A 19,802-nucleotide genomic window follows, 5' to 3' on the forward strand; every position below is an offset into this window, starting at 1 on the left:
GGAAGAACAACTCATTCTCCCATACAATGCTTCGTAAAGATATATTCTCATGTTTGCATGAAATTCGTTATCGTCCCTAACTTTAATAATTAAAGCTAGTCATTCCAATTTCCTCTAAAATTCATAGCACGGACTATTAGCGCGTCCTTTATTACTTGAATGGTTCTTTCACCCTTTGGTTCCTCTACAGCACTGTTACTCGCGCTTAATGCTTCGTTTCTTAGTTTTTACCTCTTCGGATATACACTCTCTGTCGATTGATCTATATACCAAAATCTGATCATATTTCAATGCACTTGTCTTTTATCACACACTTAGCGTCAGATTTAACACTTATCGGTGTGAAATATTAAAGTATCAAACACATTTGTCATTACCGCAATAAAGTTTATTTTGAACAGATCATCCACATTCGTTCTCTGTTTTATTTTCTCAACCACCTCACTTGCTTTGACTCTTACCTTCTTTTACCGGAATTATAGTCCATTATTTCTCCATTACATGACACGTCATGCATAACTTGCTCGTTCATTTATATATTTTCATTTTTGAGTATAAGCATACAATTCTTTCATCAAAAGCTTCAAGTACCTTGTACGCCAGCCTCTTGACATCTCAACTAATTCAAAATTAAGTAAATCCTCAAAGTATGCATTTGTCACTCATTTTTGTTGCCCAATCATATCATCTTCCTCGAAAAATTAGAAAATAAAATCTTGAATTATTCTATTTAATTTAAGATGCCTACTTCTTTTTTATTTAAATTATTAAAAAGATAAACGGCTATAATCAATTTATTTAAAGATCTTAAATGTTTTATTAAATTGACAGTACATGGAAACATATGAATTCGTAACCGCTTACACTCCTCTTCAAGCCTGTGCTAAAACAGTTCTGTAGTCCTGATAGGCACAGATAGGGCACAAAGGTCAAAAACCGGACCGGACCGAAGACCGGATTTTTTCAGAATTAAAGACTGAGGACCGGACCGGCTCTATCCGGTCTTGAGACCGGACCGGACCGGAAAAACCCGGATTGGACCGGGACCGGATCGTTTGGACCGATTTAATTAATATTTATATAAAAATTTATTTATATAATTTTTTTAATTTTTTTTCCAAATTTAGATACATTAAAAATTTTGTTACTTGGTACGTCAATAAAAATTTAAAAGTAAGTACATATTTTATTATTTTTAAAGTAAATATAAAATCTTAAGAGTATGAATATCAATATTTTATTACATGAAGTACGAAATTTAGTAATTTAAAGTGTAGTATCGATCTATTTTATTATATGAATTTATTATCTATTAACTTGGATCAATAAGATATGATATGGGTGAATATTTAATATTTATATATGATCTTATAAGATATAAACTAAAAGTAAAATAATTATATATATGAATTCAGGTTCATTCAGGTCTGGACCGGATTTTGTCAGGTCTTGAACCGAACCGGACCGGACCGGATATATCCAGTCCGATCCTGGTCTTGGACCGGTGGACCCGGTCCGATTCGGGTTACAGGTCTAGACAGGAATTTTGTGCAGCCTTAGGCACACACATGTCGTAGGAAGGTAGATACCATGACTTTCCGAGTTACAATAGCATCAACAAATTTTAATACCGTAAAGGTGATACTTACTAGGTTAGGACCGGGTTTACTCTGTTTATTTTGTGTTCATTCTCCGTGCGAATGTTGTTATATTGGACTTAAAACAAAAGATCTGCAGTTATTAAATTACATGCATCGTATTTAAATTAAATTCTTACTCATCTATATGTATCATCACATTTTCAAAATGTCATTTTGCCAATCCCGGATATAAAAAAAATAAAATAACATAGTCAAAGAACTTAATTTATCTAAAAACCGCTATGAAATCAAAATCTGATAACCATTGAAAACACGTCTAATCAACAAAAAAGTAAACAGATAAAAAACAATTGGAAAGACATGTAATTAATACATTAATCAAACACAACCTCCTGAATCTGATCTTAGGTAAACTTTGTCAAATTTACATGTATGAGAGGCATTCGACATCTGTGGCTTTGATATATCCGAGGTCCCAAACACCAACTCCACGTTTTCACAAATCATTGTCCACCTGTAGCTACACACCCACGAGGTTCTCATCCAACCATTAACATAAATCGGTTTAACCCAAGCTTTAAACCCCAAATTAAATTTTACTTTACCACCATTGATATGCTGACGGATATCACTGATTGTGGAATCATCAATTTTATCCGACCACGCCAAAAACTCTTTGCCAAACTGCATGGGAGGATTCTTGGGACTCACGTCAAACGGCGGAAGATCAGTTTCCCAACCTATCTTGTCATTGTAAGATATTAAAATCCTTACATCAGTAAACGTGCTATCTACGGGTTTGAGACTCATCTGGACGTTCCAGTCTGCGGAAATCTGGTTATGAAGAGACGATATGCTAAAGTTCGAGAGCGTTAACGAATGGATAGCGAGGTTAGGACTCTTGACATGCCTAGTGCCATAGAAAATTAGAAAACCAAAACCGAATAAGAATAACAACACAACCAGAATGCAACGCCAGAAAAAAGAATCTCTTATTATGTTGTGGCAAGAGTTGGGATTGTCATCATAATTTTGAGTTGTTCCGGGTAAGTTAGGATTAACTTCATTCGGGGGTAAGTAGAGATCATTAGGGTGGATTGCCATGATTAAATCCAAAGTGTTAAACGTCTGTATGGTCTTTCTTTCGTAAGCTCTAGCTATAGAGAATTTCATCTCATCAGAATTAGAGGAAGGTATCTGCCATGTATATAGATAGAAAGACTTTGATCCTATTTGTTAATAGGATGTGAATAATGATTAAAATAAAATTGATTCTCATATTATTAGGATTTGAATAATAAATTAAAATTCGAGTGGGACAAAGTTACCTATATTTAGCATAATTTTCTTTCACGAATTAGGTCTGAAGTACTACTAAAACTATCTTACCATGGCACACTGTTACCATTAATATTTATAAATTTTAACATAAATTTAATTTTACTTCTCTCCGTCCCTCGATTTTATTGTACATGTTACCACTCTTCTCAAAATATTTATTCAATTTAATAAAAAAAAAGGTAAATAAAAGATAAAAAATTATTGTCCTGGTTTTACATTAAGGCAATTATTGTTCTATTTGATTTTATTGAATAATTGTGGAATTAGATTGAGGGGGAAAAAAACGGGATAGAGGGAGTAAGTTCTGTATTTATAAAAGAGCAAAAATTAAAAACTAATTAAAAAACTATAAACACAAGAAAAAATCATTGTTTTTTTTATATTCACTATTTTAGAGGCCTAAATCATATATTTTCCTAATTTGTTTTCTCTTAAATAAAGAATGCCCAAAATATAAAAAAATTTACTTTTAACTGCCTAAAATATGCAGATGCACGAAAACCGCTCAAAATACCCACGAATAAGGAATATGTATTCAAGTTTATAAAATTTAAAAAAGAATACGCATATTGAACATGCGCATTCACTTTTGTTTCATAGAAGAATGCGCATGTTCAACATTCGTATTCATAAAAAAATATAAATATGTATGTTTGAACGTGCGTATTCTTTCTTAATTTTTTTAAAGCTGAATATGCATCCCCATATGCGTGTTTCGTGAGTATTTGGATGCACAATACCGCTAATTGATATTTTGGGCTGTTTACCCCAAATTGTGGGTAATTTTAATATTTTTAATAGTATTCAATTATATAATTACTTTAATATTTTTATATAAATATATATAATTATTACAAATTTATAATAAAATAATGAATAACAACCTGAGGTCGGTGGTTTGTAGCTTAGAGGATGATGGGGTTGCATTGGTAAGTTTAGTAGACATAATAATTTTTATATATCAAATTTTGTTATTCTAAAAGTAAGTGAAAAATTAACTAAAATAAGGAATAATGGTCATAATCATAGCTTAGTATATGCAATATCTGATTTTATCGTGACAATCATATTTTAGTATATGCATTATCTGATTTTATTGTCGGTCGAAAATGTAACAAAATAATTTAGGTGGGTTCATTTCAACAAAAATAATATCTTTTCTCGTGACATAATTATAAAAGAAAATATCAAGCTATGCATATTTGTTACTAAATAAATAAATAATAATGTTTAATATTTAAATTCGTGAGTATCAAATTATTATTATGTTATTTTCAAATAATTAAGTTTTTCTTACAAAGTGAATATATGCTATAACACATTTCTGGATTGTGGGAGAATTGAACCCATGGAGGAAGTCAGAAACTAGAAACCGAAAGGAGAAGAAACAAACCACAACCACACCAAAAACCGTCAAACTGCATTGGAGAATTCTTTGGGCTTGAGTGAAACGACGGAAGATGCGTATCCCAGCCTATCAATATTAAAACCCTTACACAACTAAACTTCAAGTAGCCATGCCTATTGGTAGTCTTGAGACTCATCTGGACGTCCCAGACCACGGAACTCTGGTTATGACGACACGATATGCTAAACTCTGAAAGTGTTAAGAAATCGAGAGCAAGGTTTTGAGTCTTTTGACTCTTGACATGCCAGTCACATAGATCAACAGAGGACCACCGCCAAACATGACTAAGAGCATTTTCAATCATATATAACCCTTAATTAAAAATCATTAATATATATTATAAATAAAAATATATATAAATTATGTAAACAAAATTCATCTCCAATAGTATATTCCCTTGATTTATAAATATAGTCAACCTCTTAATTTTTGTTATATTTATTGAACTCACTATAGACCTGTAAGAAATCTTTAAAAAAAATTCTAATCATTTATTAACATATTAAAATAATATATTCTATTTATAATAACATAAATTTTAATAACATACTATTTTTAAAACATAGTTAACCAATATACTATACCATCGAAGTATAATATCTTATATATTTAACAAATTTTACGTATTATCATATAGGTCTATTTTAAGCCAACCAATTATAGTTAACAGCGTTGAAGTAGTTATCTGTTATTGGTTTACATATTAACATATGGAAGGAAGCAAAGTGCAGCAATTAACGGTGAAGAGTATAATATATTTTTCACCATCTTAAAATTTTAGACGAACTAGTTACTTAACATAATATTAGAATTCGGTTTAGGGAGAGATCCAGGTTCGAGTCCTCTCACACCATATTGATTATATTTGTTATTGTCTATCGTACAATTGAGGGGAAGTATTGAAAAATATAAAATCATGTTCGGGTTTTTCTATATCACCCTAAGATTTTGGACGGACTAGTTACACCAGTCAAATTTGTGTAAATTATAAAATGTAATTGTTCAAACAAACTTACAATGCTTCAAACCTAAAGGCTGCGCTGAGCAACTAACCCTTCAAAAATTAAATCAGTTTTTCGATCTGTTAATATTTTTTGAAAGAAAACAATTCAATTAGGGCTGAGCATTCAGTCGGTTCGGTCCAAAACCGGACCGAACCGAATAGACCGAAAAACCGAATAGTCATTTTTTCTTGGACCGAACCGGACCGAAGTTATATTATGGACCGGGCCGAACCCAACCGAAATAATTCGGTTCGGTCCAGTTTTGGACAGAATAGACAAAAAAAATTTTCAAAAATAAAATTGCATTAAAAATTAAATCACAAATTATAAATTTTAAAATATAATTAAAGTAATGTGATATGTAAAGTTCTAATACTCCATAAATATAATTAAAAATTAAAAATTTTGATTATAATTTTTAAGATACATGTAAAATATATATAATACAAAATTATAGTAATTATGATTTGGTCTATTCGGTCTATTCGGTCCGGACCGAAATATTTGTGAAAAGAACCGAACCGAACCGAATTTTATTTCGGTCTATTCGCTCGACCGAATAGACCGAATTTCTGAAAAATTTAGGACCGAACCGAATTAACACGATTCGGTTCGGTTTTTCGGTTTTGCTCAGCCCTAAATTCAATACAGCAAATGATTAAGTTCGTACACTGAACGAATAAACAAAATCTTAATGTGTAAGCATTTCAATCTTTGTACATTTGACAACTGTAATCATTAGAGAAGGCTCTTCATGGCAATAGAATAGAAGTGGGATGAAAGACCGTCTAGAAATTCTGTAGTAGCATTTTCACTGATTTCAGAAAGGATCGATTTTATTTTAAAAGTTCCGTTGGGTTTAGTTCGCTAGGACTATGGTTGCTTGGTGCCGGGACACTGCCCGGAAGGAGTCTGGCGATAAAATTACAGAAACAGGGCGAGTGACGCAATTTTTGGGACATTGAAGGTGAATTTTTGTTCGGGTTACGTCCATGTGTGTTACGCACACTACTGCAAAGGATTTAGACTTCCTTTGCTATCACACACACCATGGTCAAAACTTGGTGCGCTCATGCAAAATTGTCTGACAACTTGTTTGCTACATTGATACAACTATAAGAATATAAAAAACCAATAATAACTAAACACGAGAATACAGCCATTTGCAAATATAATAACTCTGTATGGAGCAAGTTTAGCACCCTTGCACCTTGTTCGTAAAAGCTGGAACAAACCCATCATACAAAACTTGCAAGGCCAGAAGCCTCGGGCAGACAGGCTGGATTTAGACTTTGTTGCAAACGCCCATAATAATCATTTTGCTGCACAAAAAAGAATTTAAATCATAAAATAACATCTGTAATATATAGACATTAAATTAAACCCAACAGAAGAATGAATACGTTTTACATATAAAAATATAAGAAAAAAGCATGTGTACAAGTTTTCAGACAACATCAGAAACGGGTGGAGATTTCTAGCTTGCTGCATTAGCATTCTTAAGCCAGAGACCAATTGTTACTCTGTACTACATAAATTTGTTGTCCCTTCACTTTTAATGATATTTGTATTTCATGTTAAAGAAATTCAGACATGTCACATGGAATTCAGACATGACAACAAGTCACATGTCAAGCACAGCTGCGTGGCTGGCATCACTTTTACAAATTCACAAAGACGTACAGTATCTTGAGCAACCACGCCATTTAAAAGATTAAAGAGAAATACCTTTATTGATACAGATGGAGGAACTTTTTTAAGTGCCTCGTCAAAATGCTTTGTTTTTATAGTATATCGTGTGCCATCTAAACTTTTTGGTTCCTGTAGTTTGTCTTCAAGTGCAACCATTGCAGCTTCGTCCATCTAGGCAGCAAATGCATCAACTTAATAGTTAGATACTTAAGGACAATACAGAAGCATACCAGTTACCAAAGGGGATAAACATGGGAGGGAATTGAACTACACTAAAATTTCTTTTATAATGTTGGGACATACTAGTGCAGCCAGGTCAGCACCACTTAAGTAACTGCAAGCATCATTCTTCCCGAAGGCGACCAAGTCCACCATGGCATCAATCGGTTTCTTCTTAGCAAGTGCTTTTAATATTAATCCTCTCTCATCTGGACTTGGAAGAGGGACATAAAGAAGTTTTCCCAATCTTCCCGGCCGCAAGAGAGCACGGTCCATAACCTCCGGCCTGAAATGTGTCAAAAAGATGAGGGATTGCCATCTTAAACCTAATAATACATTACTACAGAATTCAGGTAGATTAATAGAAAATTAATGCACCTATTTGTAGCACCAATAACATAAACACCACGTCGCTGGTCTGCACCATCAAGCTCTATCAGTAACTGCAACAATGTATACACATCGGATTCACTTAAGTATTAATAACAAAACTGATAAAAGAACTACAATGACTTATTAACTCTTTCAAAAATTCTTGTAGGTATCTGACCTGGTTCAAAAGACGTTCTACAACCCATCCGCCTTCTTTTCCCCGTTTCGTTGTCAAAGCGTCCACCTGCAAATACGAAACATCATCAGTAAATATTTGAAAACCATTGTCCACCCTTTATAAACATGCCCCTAGATATGAGCCTTTGTAGAACACCCTGTCAAATGATTCCTAACACGTTCTCATACAACCAAAAGGTAAAAAGAGAAGAATAGAAACCAAAGTTTCTCTTGCAGTTCCTAGCATTGACTTTCTAATACACATTAAAAACAAAGAAGACAGTCAACTTTTCAATAAATATTTGTTGAAAACAGACAAAACTGAAAACTAAACCCATCTATAATGAAGAAGAATCTCTATTTTTAAGACATTTTCATTATATTCCATATGAGACAAAATGATCTACTTCTGTACTTTTGTGTTGGATTATAAAGTACTCCAGTTCTACTATTTACTTGTCCTCTAATATTTTTAGCGGCCACTAAATCACTGAAGCAGTGAAGCTCATATCTTTCTGGCTACACTAAGCCTTTCCATTGCCTTCCCCTACTTTCTTGCTGGCTTCTAAAAGAGTTGCCACTGGATAACATTCTTTTATAACATATGATTAAATCTTATCAATATTTTACCCAGAATTCATTGAAAAATATTATGCATCAGTACCTGATTTAAAAACCTTAGAGTATTTCTTTTAATGTCAAAGGGGACAAGAAAACAGTAATAAAGGGAGTATATCATATTGGTTAGGATACACTATTATGATTAGGTATATTAGTGATCATGTATTTTCCTTATTCCCTTGGTAAAATTAGGGCTTAGTTATCTATAGAAAGCGATGTTTATGGCAATTAATTAAGATATTAACAAATTTTCTTTCAATTGACTACAACCCATTCTTATTCACACCTGAGAGGATTCTAAAGGAAGATAAGTTTACACCTTTGACTCGTCTAATTTTGGTTCTCGAGTTATGGTCACTATAACATTCTTAGTAAACCAGTCAAGTGTATCTAATAGTTAATGGATGATTAAAATACATGTAAGCACCAGAATCCCGTTTTTATATCGAATCCACGCACTGAATAGATATAAAAATGCAATCAATGTTTTAATGGCTTGCTTTCAAAGGTAAAAAATGAATATTGCACTTTGTGGTTAACAGATGCTTGTAACTTGAAGCTACGAACATCTAATTATAAACATTCAAACAATTTCTAAGTGGCTACATATGGTAAAGGAAATAAATACTACTCGGATTCAGCATATAATCCTATTCATCATACAGGATATATTAAAAATGCATTTTTTCCCCACAAAATAATCTAATAATATTGCATCATTTTTAGCTCCAATTCATGACAAGTGCTTCTTTTGTACAGAAAATAAACTTTCAGGTCTCACTTTACTAGTCGCACTACGTGTTATAAGTCAGTTTGGTAAAAGTACTGATATCATACATTATTATTAGAAATAACTACTGTGATAATACAAGTACAAAACTATAAAAAATATCAGCTACAAGAGCAAGGAATAGCACCTCATCAAAGAAAAGTATGCATGGAGAACATGTCCTCGCACGACTGAAGATTGTTCGGACAGCTAACTCACTTTCACCAACATATTTATTCAATAGTTCAGGACCCTTCAGAGACAAGAGGACATTTAAAATTTAGCAAAACAGGGAAAGAAGCATCACAATGAAAGGCAGTTATGAGTCAGAATGCATATCAAAGACCTTAATGTGTATGAAATTCGCTCCTGCTTCATTAGCAACAGCCTTCGCTATTAAGGTTTTACCACAACCTGGAGGCCCATATAATAAAAATCCCGTCTCCAAATGCACTCCAAATTCCTGAAAGAGGAGCATTTCATTAGCTACATTACAGCTCTACATGAAAATGTTTTTAGTCAACAAACACTGCTCTCTCATTTAGCATGAAACCAATAACAGGTAGCAATTACCTCGTAATCTTCTGGATATTTTATTCGCCTAACTATATATCGTTCAAACTCCTTTCTCAATGAATCAAGCCCTCCAACATCTTCCCATTTCACATTGGGAATAGTATTAAATCCTTCTCTTCTAGAAGACGGTTGAACCATCTTAGCTGCTTCCTGAAAATAGCAATAATGCATCATCAAGTCAGCAAGCAATGCCAGGAATCTTTCTGCATCCACAAAAAAACCCGGTCTCTATATTTTTTTTAGAATTAGCTTAATCAAGCACTAGGGGTGTAATTCAAACCGAGCTAACTCGAACTCGACTCGAGCTCGACTTGATAATGGGGCTCAACTCAGCTCGAACCCGTTATTGAGTTCAAACACATTTTCAGGCTCGATAAAAATTATATGCAGGTAATTTCAAAGAAGTCTTAGAAAATGGTACTTAAAAACGTAAGATGCTGAACCCTGACAGCTCACAAAACCAACCAGATCAATTACACACCAAACTAAAACAAGCATACCCAGTGTCTGGGATTATATATAGAGGACATTTCCGCAAAGAAAAGAACAGAGCAGGAAATCTTTATAAAAAGCTACATTGACACTTCTATGAAAGGATTAATCTATAGTAGACTCTATGTTACAGAGAATCAAGCCATAGGAATGGTATTTTAATGTTAAAGAGAAAATTTTGAATTCTTCAGCTCACCTCAAAATCACCCATAGTAATGCGAAGCTTCTCCATCTCTTCAGGGGACCATGGGCGTCTCCACCATTCTTCAGCATTTTCTTCGATCAAAGGTTCTATAGACAACTCAGACTTTCTTTGGTCTATAATTTTCTTCATAGCAAGATTCCCAGCTTTGTTAGCCAGTGCAGCCAGATCAGCTCCAACAAACCCTGGGGTGCACCTAGCTATTTTTAAGAGATCAAAATCACCTTCAACTTTAAGTTTACTTGTAAGCACTGAAAGGATCTCGACCCTCGCATTTTCATCCGGAACACCTAGTACAATCTCGCGATCAAATCGCCCAGGCCGCCTTAACGCGGCATCTACAGCATCAGGCCTATTGGTGGCACCAATTACCAAAACGTAACCAGGTCTGGAACCGGAATCTTCTGAACTGCCATCTTTCTCATTTTGTGGTACAATTCTAAGTGATTCATCCATGCATGCCATTAGTTGTGTCACAATACGGCGTTCCATTTCCCTCTGTAGATTTTCCCTTTTAGAAGCAATCGCATCGATCTCATCGATGAAAACTATGGATGGTGCTGTCCTGTAAGCTTTTGAGAATAACTCCCGAATATTCTCTTCTGATGCACCTGATATTTTAACCATTTAATCAATAATAAATTTCTATTAAAAGGATGAGTAGTAGAAAATTTCCTTTAAATTAGAATTGTCCACTTCTTCATTTTTAGAACAGTACGCAGTGAACCACTAACTCACTAAGACATTTGTCAATATTCACCCCAAAATTTTATAGGCATCACCAGCACCTAATAGTTCAACCTTTATATAATAGTTTAAACTTTAAAGGAAGTTATGCATCTATCAGACTAAAGACTATGGATTTCTCAGATAAAAGACTATAAGCTTTTGTCAACTATAAATTTCAATGGGAAACACAAAAAGCAGAAAAAATAGCCGGAGCGTCAATTACTTCCAATGGATCACTAATGACTAATGTTTTGACCATATTAAAATGATAGACTAAAACTGCTTCTAGACTTTTAGGTGAGATACACCATGAATTATTGAATTCTATCAAATAGTTGTAATGCCCTAAATTTACTGAGTTTCATTAATGACTCAAGAATATTAAAATGATTCACATTGGTTATAGGATAACCCCAGAGCCATGCTAGGATACAGTTACACAGAATTGCAATCACTATGTTGGGACCTGGAATATAAGTAAGACATCCACTAAGATTATCTTGGCCATAGGTAACTTTTTCAGCTGATAGTACCAGAATATATAAACACAAGTGAATGCTACAAACATGGCCACAGAAGAAATTGCAGGCAATGCAGAAGAGAAATCTCATACACCACAAACACTTGTTGTCAAAAAGAATGGTGTTCCTGTTCTCACCATGGCTGTCTTCCTAATATTGAAAGCAACAAATGTCCTATCCTAAATTGTTAGTTAACAACAAATATCCTATCGAAATTTTTCCCGGAGTACATCAAAGCAATAAACAAAGAACATATATGCATATCCCAGAAAGTCATAGAAGAAAGTCATATATTAAAGATAAATATTTAATCTAATGAGCTAAGAAGCGGAATAAATCTAATCTAATTTCACAACTAATATTCGAAAAATAACCACAAAAGAATGCTCAACCCTACCTATAGAATTAACAAACAATTCTACTGAGATAAATCTAATTTCACAACTAATACCCAAAAAGGTACCACAAAAGAATGCTCAATCCTACCTACACAGATAGCCTACAAAATTACAAAACAAACCCATAACAAGAATCAACAAGTAACAACATAAAAAACCAACAAAAAGGTCCATATGAAACTACCAGACACCCCAGAAACCAACTCCGTAGCAGAAATCTTATAAAACGGAACACCAGTCTCATTAGCAATAGCATGAGCAAGCTTAGTCTTCCCACACCCCGGTGGACCATGTAACAAAATCCCACTCATAGGCCTAACTCCTAACCACTGAGGCAATTGCGGATGATACAAAGGAACAATAACCTCCATCTTCAACTCCTCCACCACATCATTCATTCCTCCTAAATCCTTAAACATCGGTCCGTCCTTCTTAGCCACATCCTCACCACTCCCTCCACATTTCCCTTTACGTAGCTTCGCCACACCTCCACTCCTCTCTCCTTCCCCAAAATCAATCTTTTTACTCAATTTCTCACTCGAAACCTCCAATTCCACATTCCTCTCTAATTTAACCGAATTAGTCTTTTTCGCCTTAATCTTGTCTTTTTTACTGCCACTATAACTACTCCGAAGCATCGATTTCATCAAATCAATCTCCGGCTCAAACTTCTCACTATAAATATTATCCGAAGAAGTCGATGTCGAATCATCCTCATCTTTGCTATCCGAAGACGTAACCGAAGAAGAATTCCTACTCCTCTGTCTAATCACGTGACTATTCTCAATCTCGCGCAATCTCTCCTCACTCTTATCAACGCTTTTAAGCCGTTTTTTAACCGGAGAGGCCTCGAAAGCGTCTTCGGAGTCGTGTTTTCTCTCGGCGAGAATGGTGGAGAGAGATCGATCGACGTTACGAGTGAAAGGTTGGAGCTTTTGGCGGCTGTATTGAGGAAAAGAGGAGCGGAGATGATCGACGATTTCGGGGACGGTTGTGATGTTGTTGTTGTAGGAATTTTCCACGTGGCCGCGTAGGATTCGTTCGAATCCGCCGTTGCTTCCGCCGCCACCGGAACGGCGTTTGGAGAAGCTTCTCATTGTGTGGCCGGGGGTTTATTGGAAATTAGGGTTTTAGAAGTAGGTGATGAGGAGAAGTTGAATAATTAAAGAATTTATGCGTAGGTAAATATATTTGTTTTTTTTTTGAAATAAGGTAAATATATTTGTTAATTACTTTTTTCATTTTGTTCGAAACTCGTAGTTAATAATTACTAGTTTAACAACTCGTACCATGCACGGTGGGTGAACGCGGGTCAGATCGGGGCGGGTTTTAGATAAAACCGAAACCGAAACTGCATACCCTCGTTTTTTGAAATTTAAAACCGCAACCGCAACCGAAGTCATCGGTTCGGTTTCGGTTTTAAAAACCTCAGTTCGGATTTTATCGGATCGGTTTCAGTTATAAAAACGCTTCCAATAAAATTGACAAATTAAATACGAATTACAAAGCGACGAATAAATTACAAAGTAGAAAATACATTTGTTTGAAAATAAGAATACAAAATCATTAGAAATTACAAATCTCTCTGTCAAATGAGCCTGCTGATAATACGTTCCATCTTTAGAATTATAGATACTCTAAAATAGATCTTTATTAGCATTTGTATAGATTCAACTTTGAAATAGATCTTTATTAGCATTTGTATAGATTCAACTTTGCAAGCATTCGAATAAAGTTTTGAATAAAGAATAAACCTATTTTACAGACATGGTAGATAAGTTTAAGAACTGATACAATATACTTCCTTGATCTTCATCTCCCACATATAACTACAACTCTTCTATTTCTCCTTGTGTTTTAGTGAATGCTCGCAAATTAACCCAGTATGACATGAACTGAATGACCAACGATACTATTGCTTGCATTTAAAAACTACTAGCTGAATGCCACAGTATACTGATAAAATTAATAGGATGCAGAACAGAATTTATAACTTCTGTTATTAAAAAACTATGTGTATTTATTAATTTTTAAAACGTCTATGTATATATATATTAAATATATTTTATTTATTTTTAATTATCGGATCGGATCGGGTTTTTTCGGTTCGGTTTTCACCTATAACCGAACCCGGATAATCGGTTTCGGTTTTTAATTTTGCAGTTTCGGTTTCGGATCGGTTTTTTACGATTCGGATTTTAACGTTTTTCAGCGGTTTCGGACTCGGATTTTTTCGGTTTTCTGCTCAGCCCTACCATGCACTGGTTTTCATTAATATTTTAAAAAAAATTAATTTAAATATTTCTCGATTTAATAAAATTTTAATATAAACAAAAAAATTTAAAACTAATAAATATGTAATTATAGCCTTATTATGAAAATTTAAATTTGAATGCATATAATTTCTAGTTAAAATTGATTAGTACATAATTGTAATGTCTTTTGAATTTTAGAATCAAACTCAAAATTTTGAGTTTTCTTTACGGCAGTTATAAAAGTCTCCTCAGTTCCATGCATTTAATCCCACAATTCTTGGACATTTACGTGAAATTGTCCAAAAAGTTCATTAACAACACAGGTTTATGGGTTGTAGGCAAGGTAAGTATCATTTAGGTGCGAATTATGTACAGGGGAGAGATCTATACCCCGAATGCTAAAGTTTACAACCTAGAAAGATCTCCATCTGATCATAGTCCTCTATTGTTGGTTCCTGAAATGATGTCGAAGTAACAATAAAAAGCAATTTCGCTTTGAAAATGCCTGGTTAACGGAGCCTATATGCTTTTAGATCATCAAGGATTGTTGGGAGGAGGATAACAGTAGCCATGTTGCAACAAAAGTGAAGAAATGTGCAGAAAGTACGGAAGTGTGGGGAAGAGAAATCACGAATTACTTTGGTAAGAGAATAAAGGAGTGCAAACTTAGAATAAGGATGGTTAGGCATAAACGAGACCCGGAATCTATTGCTAAATTCGACAGTGCAAGAAAACAATTGCACTTGATTTTGGACCAAAAAGAAATTTTTTGGAGGCAGAGATCTAAGAAACTCTGGTTACAAGTTGGGGATAAAAATACAAAGTATTTCCACGCTTCTTGTAACAGAAGAAAATGTAATATTTACATCCAGAGGTTGAAATCCGAGGAGGGTGAATGGGTTGATTGGAGTGGAGGTCTAGATGAGATGATTAAGCATTATTTTCAGAGACTTTTTACAAAGGAGTTCACTCAAACGGGTGAGATTTTAAACTGCATTCCTAAGTCTGTTTCGGAGCAATAAAATGACGAATTGCTTAAGCCCATATCTGAAGAAGAGGTTAAAGCGACAGTCTTTAATATGCACTAAGACAAAGCGCCAGGGCCGGACGGCATGACCCCGACGTTTTATCAGAAGAACTGGGTAGTAGTTGGCAAAGATATTGTGGAGCTGGTGAGGAAGTTTTTTTACAACAAGGGCCCTGTTGAGTGAGATGAACGATACAAACATTGTTCTTATTCCAAAAAAGAAGCACCCTGCTTACTTAACAGAATTGAGACCAATTGCGCTTTGTAATGTTGTGATAAAAATAATTACGAAAGTAATTGCCAATAGGCTCAAGAAGGTGCTGGAAGCTATTATCTCGGATACTCAAAGTGCATTTCTACCGGGACGCATAATATCTGATAACATCATGATTTCTTTTGAAGTTATGCACTACTTGAAGCGGAAGAAATTCGGAAAAGAAGGGTATATGGCCATTAAGTTAGACATGTCAAAGGTGTATGATCGAATTGAATGGAGGTTTTTGAGAGAAATTTTAAGCACTATGAAATTTAATAACTGGTGGATTTTCTTGATTATGCAATGTGTCACATCAGTGAGGTATAACATTGTTCATGGGGAGTACAAAATTGGACCAATACTACCTAGTAGAGGATTAAAACAAGGAGACCCCCTGTCTCCTTATCTTTTCATTGTGTGTGCAGAGGGATTAACGGTTATTCTTGAATCCTATTAGTCGAAAAAGTTGTTGCATGGTATTCGAATTTGCAAAAAGGCTCCAATGATAAATCATATGTTATTCGCGGATGATATATATTTTTACTGCAGGGCAGATCGAGAAGATGCTAGCAAAGTGATGGAGTTATTGTCAAACTATGAAAAGGCATCAGGGCAGAGAGTTAATATAAGCAAATCTTCTGTATTTTTTAGTGCTAATGTCATCACCTATAATAAAGAAATAGTTTTCCAGGAACTACAGATATCTGAAGTTGATTCTTCGTCAAAATACTTGGGCCTCCCTAATATTCTAGGACGGAATAAATCAGTTATATTTGGCTACTTAAGGGATAAGGTGAAGAATAGCATTCAAAGCTGGAACAAGAAGAAGAAATCTAAGCCTGAAAAGGAGATTTTGATCAAGACTGTTGCTCAGGCCCTTCCTTTATATGTTATGAGCGTATTTCTACTTCCTGTCGAAATTATCAAGAACATAGAAAATGATATGGCAAGGTTTTTCTGGACCTCGAATCAAAAGAGCAAGTCTAAGATCAACTAGATGGCTTGAGAGAGGATGACAAAACACAAACATGCAGGTGGGTTGGGATTTCGATGTTTGAGGGATTTTAACATTGCGATGTTGGGAAAACAATGTTGGCAATTGATTACAAACCCGGATAGTTTGGTGGCGCAGCTGTTTAAGGCCAAATATTTTACAAATACAAACTTTATGGAGGCAAAGCTTGGAAGCAGCCCGAGCTTTATATGGAGAAGCATTTGTGAAGCTAGGAGTATCGTTTCTGCAGGTTCAAGCTGGCGTATTGGTAATGGAATGGATATTCAAATCTTAAACCAGCCATGGTTAAATAGGAGTGAGAATCCTTATATCTCTACAGTCTCTCCATCATTGGTGAATCAGAAAGTAGCATCATTATTAATTACGGACTCTAAGGACTGGAATCTTGATATCTTATAGGACATATTTGATACAGGTGATAAACAAGCAATTCTGAATATTGTAGTAGAGCATGATTTGGAGAGGGATGTTTTATATTGGAAGTTAGAGCATACATGGGTGTATAAAGTCAGGAGTGCCTATAGATTATTGCAGCAACAAAGGGGAGCATGGATTACAGATAACCAAACGGAGTTCTAGAAGGTCTTATGGGGTATTAAAGCTCCACCTCAGGTGCTAAACTTAATCTGGAGGGTTGTTACATCGTGTTTACCAACTATGTTTCAATTATAGAATAAACATGTGGAAGTGCTTAATGCGTGTCCAGTGTCCAATGAGGGAGCAGAAACCATTTTTCATGCTTTAGTACAATGTAAAGTGGCAGCTGGATGTTGGCAAATCTTTAAGCCATATATGAAAACGGAGGAGAGCATGGAATTGGTAGATTGGCTGTCACAAAGTTTACAGGGCAGTCAAATAAAAATAAAGCAAATATTATTACTCTTTGTTGTTTAATATGGAGATCGAGGAATGATTTGGTTTAGAGTGGAAAACGTTGGCCAGTTCTCAAAATAGTTGCAAAAGCTTGGGAATATTTTTCACAGTGGAATGACGCTCATAATAGGACAGTTGCACCTATAACTCCTTCTCTTACAAGGGATGGTGCTGTAGTCTGGGCAAAGCCTCAATAAAATGAAGTAAAGATTTCGGTTGATGCAGCAGTTTTTCAAGAGCTGGGGATGTCGGGGTCTGGTATTATCGCTCGTAATCACGAAGGTTATTTGATCCAACTATGGCTGAAGTAATTACAGTGAAAGAGGCCCTGAGTTGGGTCAAAAAAATGAGATGGTCTCCTGTTATTATTGAATCAGATTGCCTTGTCGTAATTCAGTTAATCGGAAGTGCAGCAATTTTGTGATCGAGACTTGACAAAGTAATCAAAGAATGCAGGGAGTTAGCTCGCCAAATTAATAACAGTAGATTGTTATTCATTAAGCGGTCTGCGAATATGACAGCACATGAACTTGCTCATGTGTCACATATGTTTCCTGATCGCATTTTTTATTGGAGATCTGTTTCCGTCAAGATCAAAGATTGTATTATGCATGATTTAATGGAATAATATATTAACATTTTGTCAAAAAATTGTACAAGGGAAAGAGATCCATTAATGTATGTGTATGCCAACTATCATGGGTGGTTGTTTGGTGTTTGCTTTATAAAGGAAGCACACTTAGTATTTATTCGTTTTACAGGAAAGGTGTGGAGCAAAAATGACGAGTATTTGGTATGAAAGTGATGGTCACGTTGTGCTTACATTGATGCCATAAGAAAAAAGTTGCAAAATTGAGATAGAGATAGAAGTTAGGTTTTTCTATGATGGTTACAGAATGTGTCTGTATATCATAACAAGTTTTTGATTTAGATCGGGTAACAACAAATGGAGACCGAACGAGACTATCAATTGTTTATCCACTTTCACATATCCAAAATTCTACGGGTTTCGACGAACAATTCTTTGAATCATTTTGGAAATCGGGATTTTCGGGGATATGTATATAGTTCAAGGTAAGTCGCATCGAAAAACGCCAAGGGCTAAGGTAATATCAATATTATATCTATCACACACACTTCATTTATTGCGCACTAAGCCAGGGGTCTTCACGGAAAAAACCTCCCCATTTTCAGGATAGGGGCATGGTCTGCTTACATATTACTTTTCTCAGATACCGCTCTAAGCGATTTATAATGGATATGTTTAGTTTGGTATTAAATAGTACATAATTGATGAAATTTGAACTATTAACCTTATAAGTATGTTTATAAATAATAATATAAATATTTGTTGTTGGCGTGATTAGAACCTAGGAACTTTGGTAGTGTATAATAATAATATAAATATTTATTGTTGGTGGAATCGTACCTAAGAATTTGATTATTGTGTATTATTTTAGTATTTAGATCTAACAATTATCATCATCTGATTAAAAAGATCTAACGGTCATAATTGGAGATAACTTGGGATGGGCGTCGGGTCACTTCGGGGCCGGAAAGTACTATCCCCGCCCCCGACCCGCTACTTCAAACCTAATCCCCGTCCCCGACCTATTCCCCATCGGGGACTATATATCATTCCCTGTCCCCGGCCCAAACGGGGAACGGGGATTTCCGCGGGTAATCGAAGATATTTTATTTAAATCAAAATTTCTATTAAATAATTTTTTTCATGCAATATATAGAAAAAAGTAACAAAAACTAAATATTAAATTACAAATTATAATATATATCTTTTTATACATGAAATATTTATGTAAAATCAATGTACATTTGTAGTACTTCACTCTAACCTTATACTTTGAAAAAGATAGTACTTAAAAGGTTTAAATCTTAAAGTAGTCAATAAACTCAGGGTCATATATCAAAAAAACTATTCTAGTTATCGGGGACTCGATTGCACCACTCTAGTTGAGAGTAATGACAACCCCGTTAAATTTTAACTGTTGACCTAACGGAAAGCTGTTGACTTTGACATGTATATTTGATTTAATTAAATAATGAGTAGGTGGCACGTGACTAGATAAATATGGAATTTATCATTTATCTAAACAACAGTTGAAAACCCATTTAACATATATAATAGATACATACACACGATACATATAAGAGATACACACAAACCTATATTAACAGATTATGTTTTGTAACGATAATCAAACTGTATATATATGTGGGGGATGAATATGATATG

At 34.6% G+C, this 19,802-nt stretch overlaps 3 protein-coding genes across 3 annotated transcripts; 2 read left to right on the top strand and 1 right to left on the bottom strand.

Annotated features, from left to right (window-relative positions):
• Positions 1 to 6,405: 6,405 nt before the first annotated feature.
• On the bottom strand, positions 6,406 to 13,282 carry LOC141665329 (cell division control protein 48 homolog C-like). Its single transcript, XM_074471311.1, has 10 exons — positions 12,307 to 13,282; positions 10,469 to 11,085; positions 9,778 to 9,930; positions 9,551 to 9,667; positions 9,353 to 9,457; positions 7,816 to 7,881; positions 7,644 to 7,708; positions 7,350 to 7,551; positions 7,083 to 7,217; positions 6,406 to 6,676 (listed from the first exon to the last, which is right to left on the bottom strand). Exons 1-10 carry the CDS (start codon positions 13,217 to 13,219, stop codon positions 6,593 to 6,595), a joined length of 2,457 nt encoding a protein of 818 aa, XP_074327412.1. The 5' UTR covers positions 13,220 to 13,282; the 3' UTR covers positions 6,406 to 6,592.
• Positions 13,283 to 14,633: 1,351 nt separating this feature from the next.
• On the top strand, positions 14,634 to 15,399 carry LOC141691771 (uncharacterized). Its single transcript, XM_074496548.1, has 2 exons — positions 14,634 to 14,720; positions 14,911 to 15,399. The coding sequence occupies exons 1-2, from the start codon at positions 14,634 to 14,636 to the stop codon at positions 15,397 to 15,399; spliced, it is 576 nt and encodes a 191-aa protein (XP_074352649.1).
• Positions 15,400 to 16,672: 1,273 nt separating this feature from the next.
• Positions 16,673 to 17,074, top strand: LOC141691885 (putative mitochondrial protein AtMg00310). Its single transcript, XM_074496649.1, has one exon. The coding sequence runs from the start codon at positions 16,673 to 16,675 to the stop codon at positions 17,072 to 17,074; it is 402 nt and encodes a 133-aa protein (XP_074352750.1).
• Positions 17,075 to 19,802: the final 2,728 nt, after the last annotated feature.

The sequence above is a fragment of the Apium graveolens genome, chromosome 1, assembly GCF_009905375.1.
Source record: "Apium graveolens cultivar Ventura chromosome 1, ASM990537v1, whole genome shotgun sequence".
NCBI classification, from domain to species: Eukaryota; Viridiplantae; Streptophyta; class Magnoliopsida; order Apiales; family Apiaceae; genus Apium; species Apium graveolens.

Coding starts and splice junctions, on each gene's coding strand:
- LOC141665329 (XM_074471311.1), bottom strand. CDS start 13,219: ATGAGAAGCTTCTCCAAACGCCGTTCCGGTGGCGGCGGAAGCAACGGC. Junction 11,086..12,306: donor GTTGGTTTCTGGGGTGTCTG/GTAGTTTCATAT, acceptor TTAAAATATCAG/GTGCATCAGAAGAGAATATT. Junction 7,552..7,643: donor GTTATTGGTGCTACAAATAG/GTGCATTAATTT, acceptor GACACATTTCAG/GCCGGAGGTTATGGACCGTG.
- LOC141691771 (XM_074496548.1), top strand. CDS start 14,634: ATGCATTTAATCCCACAATTCTTGGACATTTACGTGAAATTGTCCAAA. Junction 14,721..14,910: donor GTTTATGGGTTGTAGGCAAG/GTAAGTATCATT, acceptor ATATGCTTTTAG/ATCATCAAGGATTGTTGGGA.
- LOC141691885 (XM_074496649.1), top strand. CDS start 16,673: ATGACAAAACACAAACATGCAGGTGGGTTGGGATTTCGATGTTTGAGG.